This window comes from Juglans microcarpa x Juglans regia, chromosome 4S, assembly GCF_004785595.1.
Source record: "Juglans microcarpa x Juglans regia isolate MS1-56 chromosome 4S, Jm3101_v1.0, whole genome shotgun sequence".
In the NCBI taxonomy this organism is placed as follows: domain Eukaryota; kingdom Viridiplantae; phylum Streptophyta; class Magnoliopsida; order Fagales; family Juglandaceae; genus Juglans; species Juglans microcarpa x Juglans regia.
This window is the reverse complement of record NC_054601.1, coordinates 10,204,198-10,226,320: the sequence shown is the minus strand read 5'-3', so window position 1 is coordinate 10,226,320 and position 22,123 is coordinate 10,204,198. Positions and strand designations below refer to the sequence as shown.

The 22,123-nt window shown below is 35.5% G+C and overlaps 1 protein-coding gene and 1 pseudogene across 1 annotated transcript; both read right to left on the bottom strand.

Annotated features, from left to right (window-relative positions):
• Positions 1-209: 209 nt before the first annotated feature.
• On the bottom strand, positions 210-1,880 carry LOC121262025 (putative UPF0481 protein At3g02645). Its single transcript, XM_041164462.1, has one exon. The coding sequence runs from the start codon at positions 1,833-1,835 to the stop codon at positions 210-212; it is 1,626 nt and encodes a 541-aa protein (XP_041020396.1). The 5' UTR covers positions 1,836-1,880.
• Positions 1,881-16,049: 14,169 nt separating this feature from the next.
• On the bottom strand, positions 16,050-21,381 carry LOC121262023 (annotated as a pseudogene).
• Between the last annotated feature and the right edge of the window lie 742 nt (positions 21,382-22,123).

Sequence of the window (22,123 nt, the reverse complement as noted above, 5' to 3'; positions counted from 1 at the left end):
GCTTTGAGAGGTTGAATATATATAATTTGATAAACTGAATTTTCAAAATGAAATATGACACGAAATTGTCTATTAAAGAATGCATTAACATTGATTACAATATTAAAGAATTATGTATCAAAGAATATACTTACAATTGATTAACGTATATATCGTGTTGTCGATGTCAATAAATTATAAAATCGTATGGCAAGAAAAAGTGCGAATGTTCAGAGGGCTTGCAGCCATTCGGAGCAAGTGTATATAGAACAGGCTGTTTGCACCACAGATAGTAATATTAGAATATTCGCTGCCAAAAAGGTAAGACATGGCCACCAAGAAAAGATATAATCCTTCATGTTTAGGTTCATGCTCACTTTCCAACTCTTCGAATAATAAGTATTTGCGCTTTCAATGGCCTTGTCAAGAACTGGAACTTTCGTTACCCTCACAGACTTCATCATCCCATTCCAAAGTGTTGCCACTTCTACATCACTTTTGAGACAGTTCAAGATGATCCCTGCGTTACGAAGAATCCTCACATCCTCCTCTGTATCAATTATTCCATTCATCAACTCTGTATAACGTGTAAAAGCCATCACCTCAGGCGCAATACATGCCTCGTAGGCCACGAGGTTCCTTAGCACCACCTCGGAGTTATCATCTAAGTGAATAACTGGAAGGTAAAATGAGCCAGAAGACTTGTCAAATTTTACGCTTCTCAATCCACCCTTTACTGGATGAAATTTTACACCAATTTTATGAAGCTCAGTCACACTTGGGATTGCAATCTCTTCGAGTAAAGGACTTTCGTCTTTCCCGTCATGACTAGATGGGCTTTCCAAATTCTCAGCCACGTTCTCTGCAGTCGATATTAGATCGTTTATAGCAGTAGCACTCTTGCTTCCTCGATTCGAAAAAGTCGAGATTATTGTGAATGGTATTGTGAGTATGAGTGTGACTAGTTTCGACTTGAAAATTCTGCTAAGAAGGAGGAGTGGGGTAAAATAAATATACCATAGCGATTGCAAGATTAATTTCCAGGCTTTTCTAGACCAACCAATCTCTTTATCCTCTTCTGGCTTTTCCTGCTCACAATCAGTTGAAAGTTGCAAATTTGGCGCAACCATGTAGTATAGAAGATCTAGTAAATGGGCTCTCGCGAAACATTCTTCCCTGAAATTTTGTTGATCATTAACGTACTTGATGGGTGATAGATCTTTGCAAAATCCCAACAGAATGTCGGCTAATACTTCGTCACGATCTTCGTAATAATAAAATGCGTGGTGGACTTCTTTAAGCAAAAAGAGAGGGATCTGATTTTCCAGCATGGTGATATCCCTGAGTATTGCATGGTCATGTGTGGTTTTCTTCCTAGCGTAGTCGATCAACTGGGCCATTTTAGAAGATATTCGCAAAAGTGAGCCTCGGTTTGTTATGGAAGAATAGATTTGGAGGCACTCCAATATGAAGGCAGCATCAATGGCAAATATCCATGCGAGTGTTTCTGGGTCAAACACCAAGAATCGATGGTAGCAAGTTCGAATGATGCAATCACTCTCCGCAATGCGGTTAACCAAATCACGAAATTTGATTTCTTTGATGTGCTTTTGCACTCTCATTGCTGAAGCAAGCTTGGAGTGCTCCATTTCCAAGAGTTCAAGCCGCTGGTGGTGGTATGGGCCGAGGGCTACAAGCTGTGGCGTGTATGTTTCTGGTTTGATAGTCATTAGGGTTTTGGGTACGCTGAAGATGCTAGTGGGAACTGGTTCATCGTCCTCTTCGAGGGCTTCTTCTAGGGCTCTACTTATATGTATGACCCATTCATGGTCATAGGTAAGTTTTGGCGGTTCCATTGCTTTTCACGCGTAGGATATGTTCTCCTTTGGAAAATGGAGAGGGTGAAGGCTTGGAGTAATCTGCTTTGAAGATTGCGAGGAAAGAGACACACCCTTTTATAAAGGATTGGAGAGTTTTAAGAGTAGGGTACATGTTAAGAATTAATTTATGTATGTCGTTTTGTACTGATCATATCAGTCAATTTACATGTGCGAATAATTAGCTTTGTTTTTCATCGTTGTCACTTATTATATACTACACTTTTTTTTTTTTTTTTAATTTTACTCTTCTTAAAATTATTAAATTCTTCTACTAATCATCTATATACCAAAAAAAATATTTTATAAAAAATAAGATAAAACAAAAAAATTAAAACAAAATTGTATGATGTGCGTTGTGTACATGAGATATATGATGAATATAATTTTTCCATAATATTAATAGTCAATCGCTGGAACAAATCAAACATGGTGAATCGGTACTGATCCTTATCTTATACGTTGATTTAGACAACATGACCGCCATATTTATTTCAAAGTCAACCTCAACATCCGTGCCTCAGTTAATTTCCAAGTTATATACGAAGATGTTGACCGCATAAAAAAAAAATTCTATTGATCATCTCTATCCATTATATATTATATATATACATATATATATATATATTTTATAAAATATGTAATATATAGATGATAAGTAAAAAAATTTAATAACTCTAAGAAGAATAAAATCAAAAAACAATTTAAAAAAATTAAAAATAAAAAAATAAAAGAAAATATAATATGTGATGTAAGAAGATAATAAGTAGCAAAACTCACTGCATAATAATTGCCTACTGCCTATTTTGTGCAATTTATAATAGGTGGGTTTCAAATCCACATTTTTTTTATTTGGAGAATCGGTGACGCTTTTAGGCACTCTTATATATATATATATATATATATATATGTTCCATGTAGGATTTTACTTTTGTATTTATTTTCCTACAACATTTTGTTACTTATAAGAAAAATTACTCGAATTCAGATAGCTTGACGGGCGTGTGCACTAGAACCGTGATATATAGTTCAATTGGTATAAACTGATATTTCATGTTTTTGAGGTCAAGAGTTCAAGTCAAGACATAAGTTAAAACTATTTGTAATAGTAAAACATGACATTTGGGCTATAAGATAGGCTTTGGATCAATTGGATATTTTGAGAGGGCGCGCTATGATGATGGGCTCGTTTTTGAAATAGTAGCTATGACTCAAACCGAATATTTGATAGTGGAGATGAGCTCCTATAGTCACACCTAAAGAGGATTGCTATATTAGTCGCCCCGCTCTCTTTTTCTTACAAAGAAAAAAAAAAAAAAACGTGTTTATCATAATTAGGTCGCGTTCATGCACGTTTTCGTTTTGGCAATTAGCTGCATGTAATTTCCTCGTTACCAGAATATTGCAGTAACTCTCTTTTGCTCATCGATCGAGAATTATTCAAGATGATATATATTGTTGACAGCAGCTACGTACGTACGTGCATGTCAGAGGAATGGGGGAAGGGTTTGATCGTTATCTGGTGGGTTTATAGATGTATAAATACGAATGGTCCTAGGTTACAATTCTTGATCCCGTCGTCATACAATAATATCTTAGAATATTATTGCGTTTAACGGCTTTTGTGGTTAATATTAAGCCAATTGAATCAATCAGCTTTCCAGCCACCATCTACTTGCATTTTGAAAATGACAACCTTACGTACACCTCAAAAATATCGTGTTTCCTCAAGAATGAGATTGGTGGAAAAAAAAATACATCTTTTTTGTGAGAAAAACGCTATTTCCATAATTTTTTTATGTGAAAGTCTCGTAGCATATAAGTCGTCGCAAAAAATATTATATTCCTCAAAAACTCTAACTCATGAGAAATACATGTGTTTCTCTGCAGTACATTTCGCGGCAAGAGCCTTCCACCACTCGTGACAAAAGCCAATTTAATTTCTTTTACACGGCTTGTGATAATAGGACCATTTCCACGAGAGAATCTGGTGGGTATTAGTATTATCCACTAATACCATTGGTGGGAAAATTGTTGTGAAAAACGTTTTTTAATCATGTTGGCTGATCTTTTCCCTGTCGAGATTTTGGTGGCAAATGCTCAATTGCCATGCACAGTTCTTGTGGAAAATATTCTTAGCATGATAGTGGTTTGTTTTTCCCCACAAACACATCATTCCGGGGAAATACTTAATTTCCATGAATTCTATTTGTAGGAAATAGTTTTACCTTAGGAAACTGATTTTATTCCCAAAATTCTATGCTCATAGGGAATAGTTATTTTACATGGAGGAATCTTGTAGCAAATAGTTTTAAATGAAACTGATTTATATATACTTTTTTCCACGAGTGCTAGTTTCTGGGTAAAAGCAATTTTTGCCCACTAAGGTGGTACCGTAGACAATATTTTTTATTTGGGACATTTCGTAACAATTTGTATGCTAGCTTTTCATAAAGAGTTATTTGATACCTAGGTGAGATATATGACAAATATACTACAAAATACACTCACATGAGCCATATAACATAATTTATATATCAGTATTTACAACATTCACGTATGTTTAACTGTTCATTGAAGGCAATGAAAATACATTAATGTTTAATGAGTGGGAAGGACAAGAGTGTCATCAAGCATGATTATGCATACTACTTTATAACCCATATAACAACTGTAGTTCTACATTTACTCATACAACTTGGCTCCAAATTAAATCTCCTGATAGCTTCATTCACATTCATGTATTAGACAGCTCAACCTGATCTGCCTAGATGAACAATTCCTACTGTAGCCTAGGTAATATGTGGCACGACCTATTAACCGAACACAAACACGACACGATAAAAGTGGGTTAGGGTTTAGTTTTAACGGGTATGAGTCAAAACGGATTAACCTGTTAAGACATGATAGCTTAACGGGTTGATAATGGGTCAACCTGTTTTGACCCGTTATAATCCGTTATGACCCGTTAAGAAAGTTAAAGTTACAATTATACCCTTATACCTAAAAAATAAAATTGTTGAGATTGTACTTTCGATATTTTTATTGTTTGGATTGTAATTTTGAACTTGTAGATAATTTTCTATTTTTTTATAGATATTATGATTTTAACATTTATATAAAATTATGCTAAATTTAACTAGATCAAACGGGTTTGATATAGTTAAGTTTGGATCTGTTCAACCTATTGACATAAATGGGTCAAAACGGGTTGACACGACACGACCCTTTATGTTAAAAGGTCGTGTTAGAGTTTGAGATTTTGACATGATAAGTTTAACGGGTCTGGTTAGGGTTGACCTATATAGTATAATATACATGTTTTGACATGACACGAACACGACCCGTTAACACGATTTGACACCCCTACCGTAGCCTTTATATCCCACACATTTCATAGGGCTAATAATGACCTGAAAAAATAGCACAAATATTAAAAATGAGTCTATTTTTATTACAAATAGTCGGTATCGTCGCAAATAATCATTACAAATAATCCGTCGCAAATATGTTCCTCTATATATTTTTTCTTTTACGTACCTAATTTATTATTATTCTTCTTCTTCAAGCTAGTTATATATAATATAGGTGTTTTAGGCGGTGGACACATACTAATTACACCATGCACTTATTAGATTTATATAAATGGTTAATGGGGTTTAAACATTGGGACAAAGTCTCCTCTCTGGCATGCGAACCAGAGGTGGTGAAATAGTTTGGTTCCCAGGGTTTCCGTCACGCTATGTGATAAGGGAACTAGATGGAAAGTCTTGAAGATCAGTGGAAGAATCTTAGGTTGACAGAGGAAGAGGAGCTGGTTCTAAAAGTAGACAATAGACATGGTGAAGAGATTTTACGTAAGGAGGAAAGAAGTCTCATTGGCAAGGTATGCACGGATAGAGCTGTAGGAAAGGAACTGATAAGCAACACGATGGCAAAAATATGGAGCATTGGAAAACGGGCTATCTTTCAAAGTAAACAAAAATATTTTTACCATTACTTTTAAGACCTATGCGGACATGCATAGAATACTGGAAGGAAAACCATGGACTTTTGATAATGCTCTACTCCAGTTATGGTCGTATGAGGGGGGTATGCGTCCGGGGAAGCTAAATTTTGAAAAGGAAGTGTTCTGGATGCAAATATACGATTTACCACTAAGGTGCATGACAATGGAATGCGGGACCAAGATAGGAGGCTCAGTGGGACGAGTTCTAGAAGTTGATGTGGAGGATGACGGCATTGGATGGGGGAGATGCTTACGGGTGAGGGTGGAGATCCCGCTGTAGAAAATAGTCGTAAGAGGGTGATTCATAAGTTATCAGGGCTCAAGCAACTAGATTCATTTTCGCTATGAAAATCTTCCTAAGATATGCTTCCAATGCGGTTGGATTATCCATGATGAGAAGGGGTGCAGGGTAGTGGAAGAGAATAAAGGCGAAGCTGAAAGTTCAGGCACACAATTTGGGCCGTGGCTCCGTGCTGAAAAAGTAATGAGGCGGCGGGTGTTTTCGCCTAACAATGGTAGAGGTGAAGGGGGGAAGGAAACCGGACTAAATACCAACAGCATGGATGTGGAGACATCTGCGAGCAGCCCAGCCGAAGGGCCAACGGAGAAGGAGGTGGAGAAGGGCATTTCTGAGCGCACCACTCCTCTACCCCATGCCCTAGAGTAGGTCAAAGAGGAAGCTATGTTGACGCATGGAACAAAGGGTTGCTGTCAGCAGTGTCATAGGGAGGGGATGTAGCTTTGGGAATAGCTCCTTCCTCAAAATCGGGGGAGAAATCCTCACACAAGATTTGCAGCATGGGGATGTACTTTTGGAGGCAAGTGACGAGGGTGGAAGGGGAAATAAATGGGAAACTGCTTTTGAGACCCAAACAGGGATTGGGCCTGGGCTAGGGAGTAGGTCGCGCGGGCTGGTAGTGGAACATAAGGGCTTGGAAGCTCTGGCCCATACTACCCACTTGGATTACATCCCAGAAATGGTTGAACAGGAACAACTTCATCTGGCTCTAAGTGTTAGAAGAGAATGGGAAGACCGAAAATGGAGGAGATGTGCTCGTGACTAAAGAAGCTTCCCAGTTGTTCTATCACCGCATCCTTCACCTAGAAAGAAACGGCGTGCAGATGCAGGTAAGGTCAGTCTAGTTCCTCCTAAAAGAAGTAGGAAAACTCAGGCATATGATAAATTAGTGGACGATGGTAGTCTCTTGGAATCGGCGGCGGCTGCATGGCAGCCCCGCCGACATCAATGAAACTGATAAGTTGGAATTGTCGAGGGGCTTGTGAACTCCCGAACAGTTCAAACCCTTTGCTTGATAGTGAAGGATAAGATGCCCGATTTGGTTTTCTTGATGGAGACCAAATTATCATATACCAATGGCCTTAGGGTTGCAAAGAGGCTAAAATTTGATGGGTGTATTGTAGTAGAGGCAAGAGGAAGGAGTGGGGATCTTATGCTTTTGTGGAAACAGGAAGACTTAATCGAGTTGACAAATTACTCCCACCATCATATTAATGTAAGGGTTAATGATGAAAGATGCAAGTTTAATTGGCTACTGTCCTGCTTTTATGGCCATCTAAATGCTAGTTTTAGAAACCAGACATTGGAGCTACTATCCTCTTTCAAGCCTCTTGATGGGGGCTGGGGTGTTATAGGCGATTGTAACGAGGTTTTGTTCAAGGAAGAGAAGGTGGGAGGGAGACCTCAAAGTGAAAATCTTATGTGTATGTTTAGGAAGGTTATGGAAGAGGGTAATCTATTTGATTTGGGATGGAAAGGAAATAAGTTTACATGGTGCAATCTTCATGAAGACGAGTCGTTTACCAAAGAAAGACTTGACCGAGCCATCGCAAACAATTATTGGAGAGCAAAATATATTGAGTTCTCTATGGAAACTCTACTTGCTGTGTGTTCTGACCATAGTTCAATTCTACTACATTGCAGTAGTAGAGGGCTCGTAAGCCGTTGGCTCCATAATCCTTTCAAGTATGTGGCTGGCTGGAACAAGGAAGAAGGCTGCAGTAAGGTTGTCTCGGAAGCTTGGAAAGGATCCTGGATAGCATGTTGAGAAAATTAGAAGCAACAAAGAGGGGACTGAATCAGTAGAGTAAAAACCTAGCAAGGGACAGGACTAAGGCTATAAGGGATAAGACTGCTTTGTTAGGCATGTTGCAAAATGAGGGAGGAGCAGGTAGCATGAATCAACAAAAAATGTTACAAAAAGATCTAGATTTCCTCTTAGACCAAGAAGATACTTGGTGGAGACAAAGGGCAAAGAAATATTGGTTGGTGGGTGGGGACAGGAATACAAGATTTTATCATGCATGTGTAAACCAGAAAAGGAAAAAGAATTTGATCAAAAAAGTCACAGATCTGCAGGGGACAGTTTTAACAGGGGATTCTAAGATTGCAAATGGTTTTACCAGTTTTTTCTCTTCAATTTTCCAGTCGTCACAGCCAGATTCTGTCCATGTGGCTCAATGCATAGAGGGAGTGAATACAAGGGTGTCAATTGAGATGAAACTTTATTTGGAGAAGGCTTTTACAGAAAAAGAGGTGGAAGAGGCTCTCATGCAAATGTCCCCCTTCAAATCTCCTGAGCCCGATGGCTTCAGTGCAGGCTTCTACCAAGAACACTGAAAGATGGTGGGAGTTGAGGTGACCCAGGCAATGCTAGAATTTCTAAAAATACGGAAGATGTCAAAGGACCTGAAACACACCTTGCTAGTGTTAATTCCCAAGGTAAACTGCCCCAACTCTATGAATGATTATAGGCCTATTTCCCTTTGTAATGTAGCCTATAAATTGATCTCAAAAGTTCTGGCAAATAGAATGAAATGAGTCTTGGATGAGGTAATTTCATGGAACCAAAGTGCTTTCATCCCAAATAGGCTAATTATAGACAATATTATGGTGGCTTATGAACTTCTCCATACCATGCATGCTAGACAGAAGGGCAAAGAGGGCTCCATGGCTATCAAGTTAGATATGTCAAAAGCCTATGACCGAGTAGAGTGGCTCTTTCTTGAGGCAATGAAGCTCAAACTTGGATTTGGAAAGAAATGGACTGATTTAGTGATGGTGTGTGTCAATACAGTTTCTTACACTGTCATGATCAATGGGGAACTAGGTGAAACTATATTCCCAACTAGGGGCCTTCGACAAGGGGATCCCTTATCACCTTACTTGTTCTTATTTTGTGTTGAAGGCCTCAGCTCTTACTGTATAAGGCAGAATCTGAAGGCCTCATTAAGGGGGTTGCAGTTATAATGGGTGGTTTGAGGATTAACCACCTTCTCTTTGTCGACGATTATGTAATTTTTTGTAGAGCAAGGTTGGTTGAATGGTACTACATCGTGATCTACTAGTTTTATATGAGGACGCTTCAGGCCAAACTCAAAACAAAGAAAAAACAAGTGTATTCTTCAGCTCCAATACCAGGGTGGAAGCCAAGGACTTCATTCTGTAGCAGGTAAATGGCTCGAGATGCAATGAGTACAACCGTTACCTAGGTCTCCCAACTGTGGTGGGGAGATCTAAATACAATACTTTCAGAGACTTGAAGGAAAAGATTTGGAAAATGATCAATAGCTGGAAAACAAAGTTCTTATCTTTAGCTGAGAAAGAGATCCTCATAAAAAGTGTTTTGCAGGCTATTCCAGCCTACTCTATGAGCGTTTTTAAATTGCCGGGTAAGCTACTCAAAGAAATAGAAGGCCTTTGGGTTAGATTTCGGTGGTGTAATAACAGTGAAGGAAAAGGCATCTATTGGAAATCATGGAGGTCATTGGGAGAGGTGAAAAGTCAAGGGGGCCTAGGATTTCGAGACCTTAGCAGCTGTAACAAAGCTCTTCTAGCCAAGCAATTATGGAGAATGATAAAAGAACCTACCTCAATGGTCTCTCTAGTTTTTAAACAAAAATATTTTCAGAAGTGTGACCTCTTGGAGACTAAATTGCATGGTCCTCCTTTTATGTGGAGAAGCCTGTGGTCTAGCTTGGAACTGATTAAAGAGGGGGTGGTATGGCAGGTTGGAAATGGAAAAAGTATAAAAATTTGGAGGGAACAACGATAAACTGATATGGGTGGGATCAAAAAAGGCACATTCTCTGCCAAAAGTGCCTATTTTTTGGAATTTTTGATTTTGAAAAGAAATGAAAGCGAAGGCGAAGGCTCAACCAGAGGAGAGAATCGAGAGATGTGGAGCCAGGTGTGAAAACTAGAGGTATCGGGTATGGTCAAACTATTTTTATGGAAGTGTCTTAATAATATTCTTCCTACAAAAGATAACATTTTCAGGAAGAACATTATTGAGAACAACTTATGTCCAATTTGTACCTATGAAGTAGAAACACTGGTGCATGTGATATGGGACTGCCCTGCTACAACAAACGTTTGGGGAGATGGATCCAGTTTTTTCTACAATTGGAAGAGATATTATACTGACTTTAAGCTATTGTGGACTGAGATGAGGAACAAGTTGAGGCATCCTAGTATTCTAGCAAGGCAAGTTCAAGCCAAACTATCTCTATTTAAGGAAACCAATAAGATCAGTTCAAAGAGTGCAGCAAATTCTATTGAGAGAGGTTCTGACCTGAAGTGGAAGCCGCCTGCTTGGCCTTATGTCAAAGTGAACTTTGATGCAGCCTTTCAAAAAGAAGGAAGGATGGGTTTGGGTGTTATCATCAGAGATTCAATCGGCAGGGTACAAGCAGTGGTGACAGGTCCAAAGGATCATATCTCCTCAGCTGCCCAAGATGAAAGTGTTGCTCTTCTTAGAGCTATGGATCTTTGCACAGAGCTTGGCTTCAACCAAGTTTGTTTTAAAGGGGATGCTAAGGCAATAGTGGATGCAGTAAATTCCAAAGGTGAAGACAACTCGTGGATTGGCCAAATGATAGAGGATATGCAACTGTTAATGAGAAGGAATCAAGCTTGGAGTCTGAGGTTTGTTCAAAGAACAGTAAACAGAGTTGCTCATATAGCAGCCAAATTAGAAATTAGGGATAGCTGTGAAAAGGTTTGGCTCAAGGATGGCCCTCCCGAGGTCTTGAATGTAGCACTAGGAGAGGCAGCCTTTTGTGATGTATTGTTACATATTTAATTAATTAGTTTCTCCTTTTAAAAAAAATATATAAATGGTTAATGAAAGGTCAGAGAACCTTCGGCTCAGGTGCATGTAGCGATTGAAAGAAGACTAATTTATATAATAACACCTGCCAATTAATGGAAAATAAAAAATAAATATCATCCCACATCAAATAGTTGCTGCAGCCTTAGAGGAGTCAGCTTTTGCATGGAAACAATATGCCAATGGGAAAAATTATAAAATCTAAGCCTAAGAAAAAAAATAAAATAACAAAATTATAATTTGAGCTGCAAGATTAATATTAAATATTTTACTCAATCCATTGTGTTGGAGGCAAAATCAAAATAAAGCACATGATATGAATATTTCCAATAATGCATACGGATATATATATATAGTAAGTGTTTGCCTAGTTGATCAATTTTGTTATGTTTCAAATTTTTAACAATAAATGGACAGAAATTTGTCTATATTTTTAGCATTTTTTTTCTATTTACAACACATATTATACACACGATTTGCATAATGTATATAACTATAATGTAACCATTTACAAGAACTAAGTCACAACTATATATGTATAGATATTTTTAAAGTATATATTACAAAAGCGATAATTTTGAAATGAGATATTTAAAACATTCAACTTATTGTCTTAGGAATGGCATTAACAAAGAGTACATTTAGCTTGTTTTCACACAATTGGTCGTATTCATTTATCTGTGCGTCTAGCAGGCCAAATCATCCATTCTTTAGTTGAAATTTGAGCTGCTATATTCTGAAAATATGGAAGGCGACCCTGTGATGATGAAAATATATAAATAAGTAATGTATCAAATTTTAAAAATAGATTTATAAATACACATTGTACCTCGTTTTCATATTCTAAGAGATCCATTGTGGTGCAATTGATGATTTGTTCTGCTGTTGTTCCGAACGTTACGATTGCTATAGATTCGCTATCATCATGTACCTCTAAATATATTCAACATCTTAAATTAACAAGGAGATTATTATTTGTTAGTACATTTAGAACGTTCTAATTTTGATGTAAGAATCTATATATAATTTCAAAATACGAAAGAAAATTTTTACCATGGCCACGACACAATCATGCTCTTGCAACTATAACATTGAAAATTCTCATTGTAGTCATATATGGTTGCTTTGTTAGAGTTTGTGCAAGACATGTAATAGAAGTGCTAATCTAGATCAACCAGGAAAAATCTTTCTTTAATCATAAAAGTTGGTCTATGTATTAAGACGAAAATGAATAAGCACATTATATAACAAATTAACAATATATATTTAGGAAATTCGTTAATATTTGGATATAACAATAAAATAATTGCAAACAAAAAATAGAAATTTATTTATAAGGAACGAGAATATACTGTCATCGGTAGTATTTATATTTCAAGTCGAACAAAGAAACATTTAGTTTCAACATAATTTCCATGTAAAAGTTTAAATTTACGTATAACATGCATTCATTAATTATAATTAGAAATTAGAAATTAGAAATTTATATGCTTGTCAAATATAACATATGAATAAGTAGAGTAGTCATTACAAAGTAAATAGCACAATCATCTTTCGTATGAGAAAGATAAAAACATATTAGAAAGTAGAAGACAAATAAAAGAATAGTAGAAATGCAGAAAATCAACAGCAAGCGAGGTCATGTGGAGTCGAAAAAAGTACAACCAACATATTTATCTGGGAGAGAATATAAAAACAACAAAACGGATATTTATAAAATTTAAATTACATTTATTAAATGAAACTATAATCGCACATCAACAATAATGATAAATACAACAAATATAATGGATATTTATAAAATTCAAAGTTAAAGACAATATAATACTACAGAAAATTATTTGAATTTTTTTTTTAGGTCTGAAGATTCTGTTGTTTTCTTCTTTATGCCTTTATATATTGTTTTCTTATATTAATCAATGTGAATAATAGTTTTTTTAATTATCCAACTTGTTTATCAATAAATCATATTATATAAAACTATATCAAATGCATTAAGTAATTTAATAGATGGGTGAGTTTATCTAAATTTTAAGAATATAAACAAACCATAAGATATTACAAAATGTATGACCTCTTAAATGTTGTGATTATTACTAAATTATATTTTAGATTTTTAATACTATTTTATGTGCAATTCGTATGTTAAGTGAAAAATTTTAAATAAACTATGAACTAATAAGTAAGTCCATAAACACATAACAATGGGGCATTTTCACATTTCGAGCCCAAAAAATAAAGTTGGGCCCAATTTATGTGTGCCCAAAACTGCCCATCAAGCCCAGGCCATTTCCTAACCCCAAGTCCATACCTCTATATGGTGCTGTTTAAGAAGAAAAATAACCCTACCTCTCCTCTATTTCTTCTTCTCTCGGCACCAACACTTTCATTTCCCTCATCTCTCTCTCTCTCTCCCCCCTAAGAAGCACATTCTAGAGGATTCTTCGTTCACATGGTTTCCCGATTTCTCCATTCTTTCTCTTTCTCTCTTCGTCTCACATCTACACCACCACGGTACACAATGGTTTTCGCCTTCCTCTCAGCCGCATTATATTTTGATATTTTTCATTTTTTCTCCCTCTGTCTCTGGTTCTCTTGAAAGCTCTTTCTTTGAGCTCCATGTTTTTGGTCCTCGAACAAACAGCAAAAAGATGGGATCCGTTGGGTGTCGATGTATATGGGTAAAACTTTCTTCCTTATTTGTCTAAAGTTCAATAGATCTACACCTTCTAATCTAGATCTGGGAAGTTTGAAGATCTATTTATTTTTACATATTGTTCGATCTACGATTTTGACCTTTTAGTTTTGAAGAAAAAAAAATTGTCGTTCTTAATTTGCAAACTTTAACAGATGCAGACGTCTTAGTCTAGATACGAGAGGTTGTACTTTAGATCTGTCTATCTATTTACCTAGATGTATTTTTTCTTGTGTATTGTTCACATCTAAGATTTTTATCTTCTAGTTTTAAAAGAAAAAAAATTATTGTTGTTTGTAAACTTGAATAGATGTACGGATTTTAGTGTAGGTCCGAGAAATTTAAAGATGTATTTATTGTTATGTATTGTTCAGATCTACGGTTTTCACCTTTTATTTTTGGGGAAAAGTTTTTTTTTTTTTGTTCTTTGCAAACTTTGATAGATCTAGATGTTTTAGTCTAGATCCGAGAGGTTCTACTTTAGATCTGTCAATCTATTTACTTAGATCTATTTTTTCTTGTGTATTGTTCACATATAAGATTTTTACCTTCTAGTTTTTTTTTTTTAAATCATTTTCTAGAAAAAGTTCTCGGTTTTAGCTATGAAAAAAGATGTGATTCGTGAGAAATTTTAAATTTTTTAGAAGTTTCCCTCTTTACATCTACAGGTCTTACATATTCTTTTGATAGCTTAAATTTTTTAAATTTTTTTATTTTTTATTTTTTATTTTTTATTTTATCTATCTTTATCTTTAGAAACTTCGAGACATGTACGTATTTTAGTTTATATTTGAGAAGTTTTATTTTAGAAGTTTTAATTTTAGTTTACATTTGAGAAGTTTTAATTTAGATCTGAAATTTAGACCCATCGATATACATGGCTAAATATTATTTTTATTCTATTATTTACAATTCTACAATTTCCTGAGATTTAGATTTGTCTATATAAATGTTTTACATTTTTCTTTGTTATTTACTTTAATTGTGTGTAAATATTGGTGAGTAATCTGTTTAGGCCTAATATTCTTTTGCTTATTTATAATTTCTACTTTCTTTGTCATGCATATGTCTATCCTCTTATCAATTTATGTAATTATTTTTTACATGTAATTATTCGGTCTCAAAGTATCAAACTCCAAATTTTTTGGCAATTATGTTTAGTTACAATTCTTTTTTTCTAGCTATAATTTCTAGTCTTTTTAACATGCATATGCCTATGAGGTATTTGATGAAAGCATATAGAAATTCATATTTAACTGAGAAACAATAAAAATATATTTATATTTTAGATGTTAATATTGGGTCTGGATATATGAAAATTCGAAATTCTTGATGACTAATCTATTTACGCTCAGTTTTTATTTCTTACCTGTAATTTCTACTTTCTTTGTCATGTATATGTCTATTTTGTTATGAACTTATGTAAATTTGCCACGCATGAGATGTACACATCGTACTTTTGAATTGTTTTCTTATGTCTTTTGGTGGATCGGCAGCTGGAGAATCTAGTGGTGGGGCTCGTGTCGATCGAAGGAGGTCGGAAGATAGCATATTAGCATATTTCGGTGTACAGACGAAAAACTAAAAAAAAAAAAGGAAAGCAACCGTAAAATAGGTTCGGTGAAAGATGGACAAGGGGAAGGTGGGTGGAGCCGAAACTCCAACCCCGCTCTGGCCAGTGAACAGAAAGAAATACCTGAGCGGTGGAGGGAGGTTTGTAAAAGCATCTCTTTCATTAATAAATGTTCTAGATGAAAAATATTTAATTAAATAAAGGTAAAATATAGAGTCAATAATATATAACTTTAATTATTTAATTTATATCCCTCCACCCATTAAGCTAATTTGTTTTAACTTAATTTTGGCAGTTGTCCTCAATAGTCATTTTTAACTTAATTGAGTCAATAAACATTTTTTTAATCAAGAATCCATTCAATTAAAACAAAGAAGAGGATCCATGCAAAATATTACTTGAGCAGTCAATACACACAAGATTTTCTCCTTATTCCTTTTTAGTACTAGTGTTTTGCGATTTATAAGCGGCCCAAATGATATGGGCTTTCTTTGAGAAGCTAGGAACAAGGTTTGATGGGCCTTCTCTGCGCCAGAAAAGCTTTTAGCTGTACATTAAAAATATTTGGCCCATAACATTACAGGCATCTTCTGACGATCTAGACAGGCAAAAGAGAACAAGAGCAGCCCCGAGTGCTACATGAGATGTGTGGAACTAATAAGTTGTTGGTCTGAAATGTATGATGTATTGGGCTTCGACTTCTGGTGAAGATTGAAGACCCAATTTCTGCACTGGACCTCTACTGTAGCCGGCTGACATTTTTGCTCTCAATTTGTCGAATTTTCTTCTAACCAACTTTAAAGGCGCCATTCATCTGAGGAAGGTTCAGATTCTTGAATCCCTTTAGTGCCATTAAAGAATCATAAATGTTATAACGATAAAGAGATCCTATAAAAATAAATTGACAAAATGATATGACTTGATATTATATCTTAGATTGTAAAGTTATTTTTATTACAAAATAGTTCTAGCATATTATATAAAATCATGTCTGTTTATGTGTTTACTTTTATAGAATCTTTTTACAGCTATAATACTTCTCTTAAATTAATGGACTCATATCATGACACTTTCTACAGTTTCCAACATGATAACCAACCGATATAAGTACTATCTCTCTCCCACTCTATGTTTCGGAGCTCAGAGATCTTTATAATTCTCAAAGATGAACCAATGGTATGTCTATTTATGCCATTTTGATCTTTATTTTCGATATATGACTGATTTGTGATTGTTTAGAAACTGTAATCACAAATACATGATTACCATTATATATATGAGTTTTGCTACACAACTACCCACTGTTCACCCAACCTTCGCACTCTAGCCGACGTGGATTTCTTTTTCTTTTTCTTTTTTTGAAAAAAAAAAAAAAAGAAAACATGCATTTCGTCCAGAAGGGCATTTCAATTCCCCCTCCCCCCCCCCCCCGGCCCGCGTTCTTCTTCACTTCTTCAGAAATCCTTCCCTCGGGTTCTCTCCTCTACTCCCCCAGCTTGTGTCCTTTTGCCAACCTCACCCTCTGCCCGCCCCCCGTGTGGTTCCATAACTCCGGAACTGTGTTGAGTCAACACTCTAGTACCGTGTAACAAATATTCTCCTTTGAGTTCACCATTTCCATACAGCTACTCTAGCTTCATCATTTCAGCACGGCTTCAATCCTCCGCTGGTGTTGTACCTACCGAGAGCCACCGTATGTCATCTTAGAAGAGTAAGAAATTAAAGAAAAAGATTTTTATTTTTCTCTTTTCGTTTCATCTCTCCATTTCTAGCATTACTCATTTTGTGTGTTTATGTGTTTATGGATCTGCGATTTGATGTTTGTTTGATCCGTGTTTTGTGGGGTTTTTGGGTTGTTGATGTTGTATGTATGCCATTGATTTTTTGGTTGTTGATAACATCTAAAATGAGTGAGATTTATTGGCTAGGACTAGTTGATACCTTAAATAAGCAAAAAATGGGTCTTCAAATGTGGTGAATCAGTCCAGCGGCTCGGGGCTAAATGCTGCGTCGAGTGAAAGTAGGAATTTTTCTAAGGTCGGTGAGGGTTTTGTAGTGAGAAAGAAAAGGCGTAAGAGAGAAGAGTTTGAGGGAGGAGAGGGAGAAGAGGGAGAGTTGAGAGGTCTGAGGGAGAATGAGGGTGAGATGTCTGAAGGAGAACGAGGGTGAGAGGACTGAGGGAGATAGGTCAAGTAAGATGTCTGAGGGAGAAGAGAGAGAATAAATCGTGGCGCGGGGAAGAACGGGGTTTGGCCACATCAGGAGTGTGGCGTGCGGTTAGAGAACTGGAGGTTGAGTAGATTATTTGTATATATACATATATATATAATTCAAAAATTTTACAAAAAATTAACTATATATGCCACGTGAAAGTATCATTTTTATATTTTTTTTTAATACGGTTGACATTTCTCATATAAATAATTATATTTGAAGGCATTTATACCACATGCTATTCACGCGGCATAATATAATTTGGAAGACTTTCAAATCAAATTATACAATATAAATAATTTAGGGTATAAGGATTTTTAAATAATATTTACTCTTTCTCCAAAAAGCCAATACAACCTAATGAGCAGAATACTCCAAAGTTGTTTTGCCAACACGAGAGGATGATATAATGCAGGTAGAGTTACGAATATGCTTTTGCTACGTACAAACCCTTATTCAAAAGTGCAAACAAAAATGCTTTGGGGCCTGAATTTGGATCTCGAATTTGTGTTTCGAATGAGTTTTTTTTTTCTTAGTGATTAAAGAAGTATTTGTTAATGATATTGTGAATTTTTTATTTTTAAAAAAATATTTATGATAATTAAAAAAATACATAAAAAATAAAAAACTGAAATCCACTATTCGGTAACTATATTAATTTGGACACTATTTCTAGGACTGTATCACCGCTCAAGTGCAAAACCAAAGCTGGGCCCTAGGACCAATGTTTTGAATACCGTACCGGACGCCGTACCGGTCAAGGCACTGGAACGAAATATTTCAGTACCGGTACCGTTTCGGGATAGCGTTTCAGGATAACATTTTGGGATAGCGTTTCGGGATAACGTTTCGGGATAGTCGATATATGAATAAATTATATATATAAATATATATAAAAATTATATTCCAAAATAATAGTCTATATATAAATAAATTATATATAAATACATATATATATATATAAATTATAAATAGTCTAGTCTAAATTGGGGGTTAAAAAATAAGCTTGTAATTTGAAAAAATGAAAAAAAAAAAAAAAAAACACAGGCCGAAATATCGGCCGGTACCGGCCGGTATTTTCGCCGGTACGGAACAAGTATAGTACCTGTACCGGCCGGACGGCCGAAACGAAAAATTTCGACCGTACCAACCAGTACGGTACGAAATTTAAAACACTGCCTAAGACTGTCTTAATATCATGTATTGTACTAACGACGTGAACATAGGTCACATGAAATGTGGGGACTCTGTCGGACATCAAGAATACATAATGCATGTACGTACGCGATCTTATGAGTTACAGCTAGGAAATAATAATGCTCACCTATATTAATTAGAGAGCCAATATTAGTTGTAATTCGCAAAGATTCCATGATGATGCATTGTTTTGCTTTTTTGTATAAATCAAATAATAAAGAACAATTTTATATACTAAACAGTCTATATCATCTTACTCTTATCCTATTATTTTATATATATATATATATCGCCCCATTACAGTCTTTGATTTTTTTTTAAAAATATGATCTAAGCGTGATATTGGAAAGTACTACATTTATAAAATGATCTATTAGTATAGTATATTGCATTACTCTTTCTACATTTTAGAGAAGGATAGATGTAATATGTAGATATTATATATATACGTACGATGTTAAATGTTGCGCGTGAACATTTTAGATTCTAGCATTAAATATGTCCCTAAGCCAAATTCTCCTTTTCAATTTTCTTTTTCGTATTCATATTTTTTTTAAAATATAAAAATATATCAATACACTAATAATCACTTCTTTAAAAAGTAAGTAAAAGAAAAAATATAAATAAATAAATAAATACATGAACGGTCAAAATGAAAGGATAAAATGAGACGGTATAGTAACATTATTCTTAAATATTATAGGGCTCACATGTTTTAAAAGAAATGTTGTTAACATATTTTAAGATAACAAATCATGTAATTGAAAATCATAAAATTGAAGGTAAATATTAGCATTGCTTTTAAAAAATATTCTTAATTAGCATGGAAGCGTTACTTACAAGCCGGTGATCGATGAGATGTGAGCCAACTTGAACATGCCATTAATTGTGTGTATGGTGATCGATGACATATGTAGCCAGTCATGATCGATGGTCATGCATGTTAATCCTTTTGTCATTTAGATTAATTATTGTGTATGACACAGGCCGACCTAAGTCGTCCCTTCTCATATATAATTAGGACAGGTATATTATATATACGGAATAACTCCAAGGATTCTGCATTAATCTCGACATAGTTGTATATATCTAAATGTAGAGAAAACGAGCTGCATGCATATGTCTACAATACCAGAGTCGAAAATCACACAAATTATATAGAGTGAAGCTAGCTAGTCACCGTCTGATGTTCCCCAAAGAGGGTTTCCGTATTACTCTTCCTTCAAAGAGTTATGATGGAGCTAGCTTTTGCTTCGGTTTCACATAAAGTAAAAGAGCACACTAAAGATAAGATCAGGAGACCGAAACCCATGAAAAAAGCACTCGAGGAGTGGGCCGATTTGTGTACTTTATTAATCATGTCTCCATATATATATATATATATATATATATATATATATAATCGAACAATGATCCAAGTTGATGAGACGTGTGATAGCTGGTAGTAGCAGGATTAATATCGTAGTACGTACTAGCTGAATATATCCAAGTAGAAGTAGGGCCGTTTAATTGGCAACTCAATGAATTTTGTCCGACTGCATGCATGCATGCATGCCTGATTCCAAACAATTAATGCATGGAAGGAAACGACGATTGGAATCATATTTATTTTGATTTAAATTACAAAATTACGTTAGTTAAATAAATTTATTTATTTTTAGATTACGTAAGAATGTCATATTTTGAAATTTTTAATCTAAATTTAAATAGTAAAAAAAAAAAAAAAATATGAAAGTAGTACTAAAGTAGTAGCAAAGGCCAGGGTGTAAGGATATCGTTACCACCACCGTTACATAGTTCACTCTCTTTTTGAGGATTAATCTTGAAGAAGAAGTCATGGAGTGATTTTCCATATCATCATTGTTCAATGCATCATCTCCCAACCTTAAGCATAGCTGATTATGATGAACACCATCAGTCATCCAACTCAGACAATTCTTCAAGATTCTCACCCATTTCATAATAATTAAAGCCCCTTGAATCATAAAAACAAAACGCGCTTTGCATAGATCTCAACACATTATGCTCTTTCATAAGCATAGAGGTGAAATCGGAAGAACTCCCTGCAACAGAAAACAGAATACTACTTCAATGATCCGTTATCTTGAATCAGTACAATTCAAACACCTTTGAGTACATTTTCGGCTCAAAAATGGCACACCATAAGCAAAACTAGAACTAATAAAGCAGTGGCTTACCTAGTGATGTTTGACCGAATGGTATAAGTCCAGAGCGCCCAAGAACACTGTACATAAGGTTCACGAGTGAGCTTTTGCCTGAACCAGCAAAACCCAGCAAGAGAATTGTAATAGTTGGAGGAATGTCCATGTCTTCCATGTTGATCCCCATCCCAAAACCCACCCCCCCCCCCCCCCGCGGTAGGCACCCAAAAATCACCAGAACGATAAGTGAAAAGCTTGTGCCGAAGCTCGTTCAGCCCATCAGGTGCAACCAAAGCCAACCTTTTCCATCTCCCCTAGCACTTTATGCCTAGGTGTTAAGGCTTGAGACGTTTGGGAGGTCAAACTTCAGTTTGACACATTCATCAAACTTGGCAGCTGAACGCCACCAATAATGAACCATTTTCGATAACCCATACTCATCTTCTTCTCCTTCATCAAACGAAAACAGCCGGCTTTTCATTTCTTCGAAATTCTTGAATTTCTGCAATGATGGTGACTCGTCGTGGATTCAAAAGCTGTATGTGTGTGTGACCCAACAGAGCAAGAGGATAAGTACAATCTTTTTCACGGGTTGTGATAAGAGGGAAATCGAGAGAGAGAAACCAACCGAGAATTATGAAATATTACCTCATATATTTAATGAATAATATTTACAAAGTATTTATACTGAAATAGAAAATAAATAAAGAACACTATAACTTATAGTGCACGTGAATGTAGGTAAGTGAGAATTAAAATTAATATAATATATACTAATAGCCCCCTTCAAGCTGGAAGGTGAAGATTAATAACACCTAGCTTGCATAAAAGACTATAAAATCTATCAGAACCTAAAGGTTTAGTAAAGAAATCTGCTAACTGATGTTTAGAAGAAATATGAAGAGTTACAAGATCTTTATTTTGAACCATAGCTCTAACTAGATGACAGTCTATTTTAATGTGCTTAGTCCTTTCATGAAATACTGGATTAGCTGTAATGTGAAGTGTTGCTTGGCTGTCACAATAAAGAACTGGTGCTGATGGAAAATGGATCCCAAAGTCACGAAAAATAGATAGTAGCCACCTGATTTCACAGTAGGTAGAGGCCATAGAGCGATACTCAGCCTCTGCAGAGAATCGTGAAACAGTGACTTGCTTTTTGAATTTCTAGGAGATTAAAGAATCTCCAAGAAAGATACAAAAACCAGTAACTGAATGTCTGGAATCAGGACAGGTGGCCCAATCAGAGTCACGAAAGCCTTTCAGCTGTAAGGAAGAGTTGCTGGGG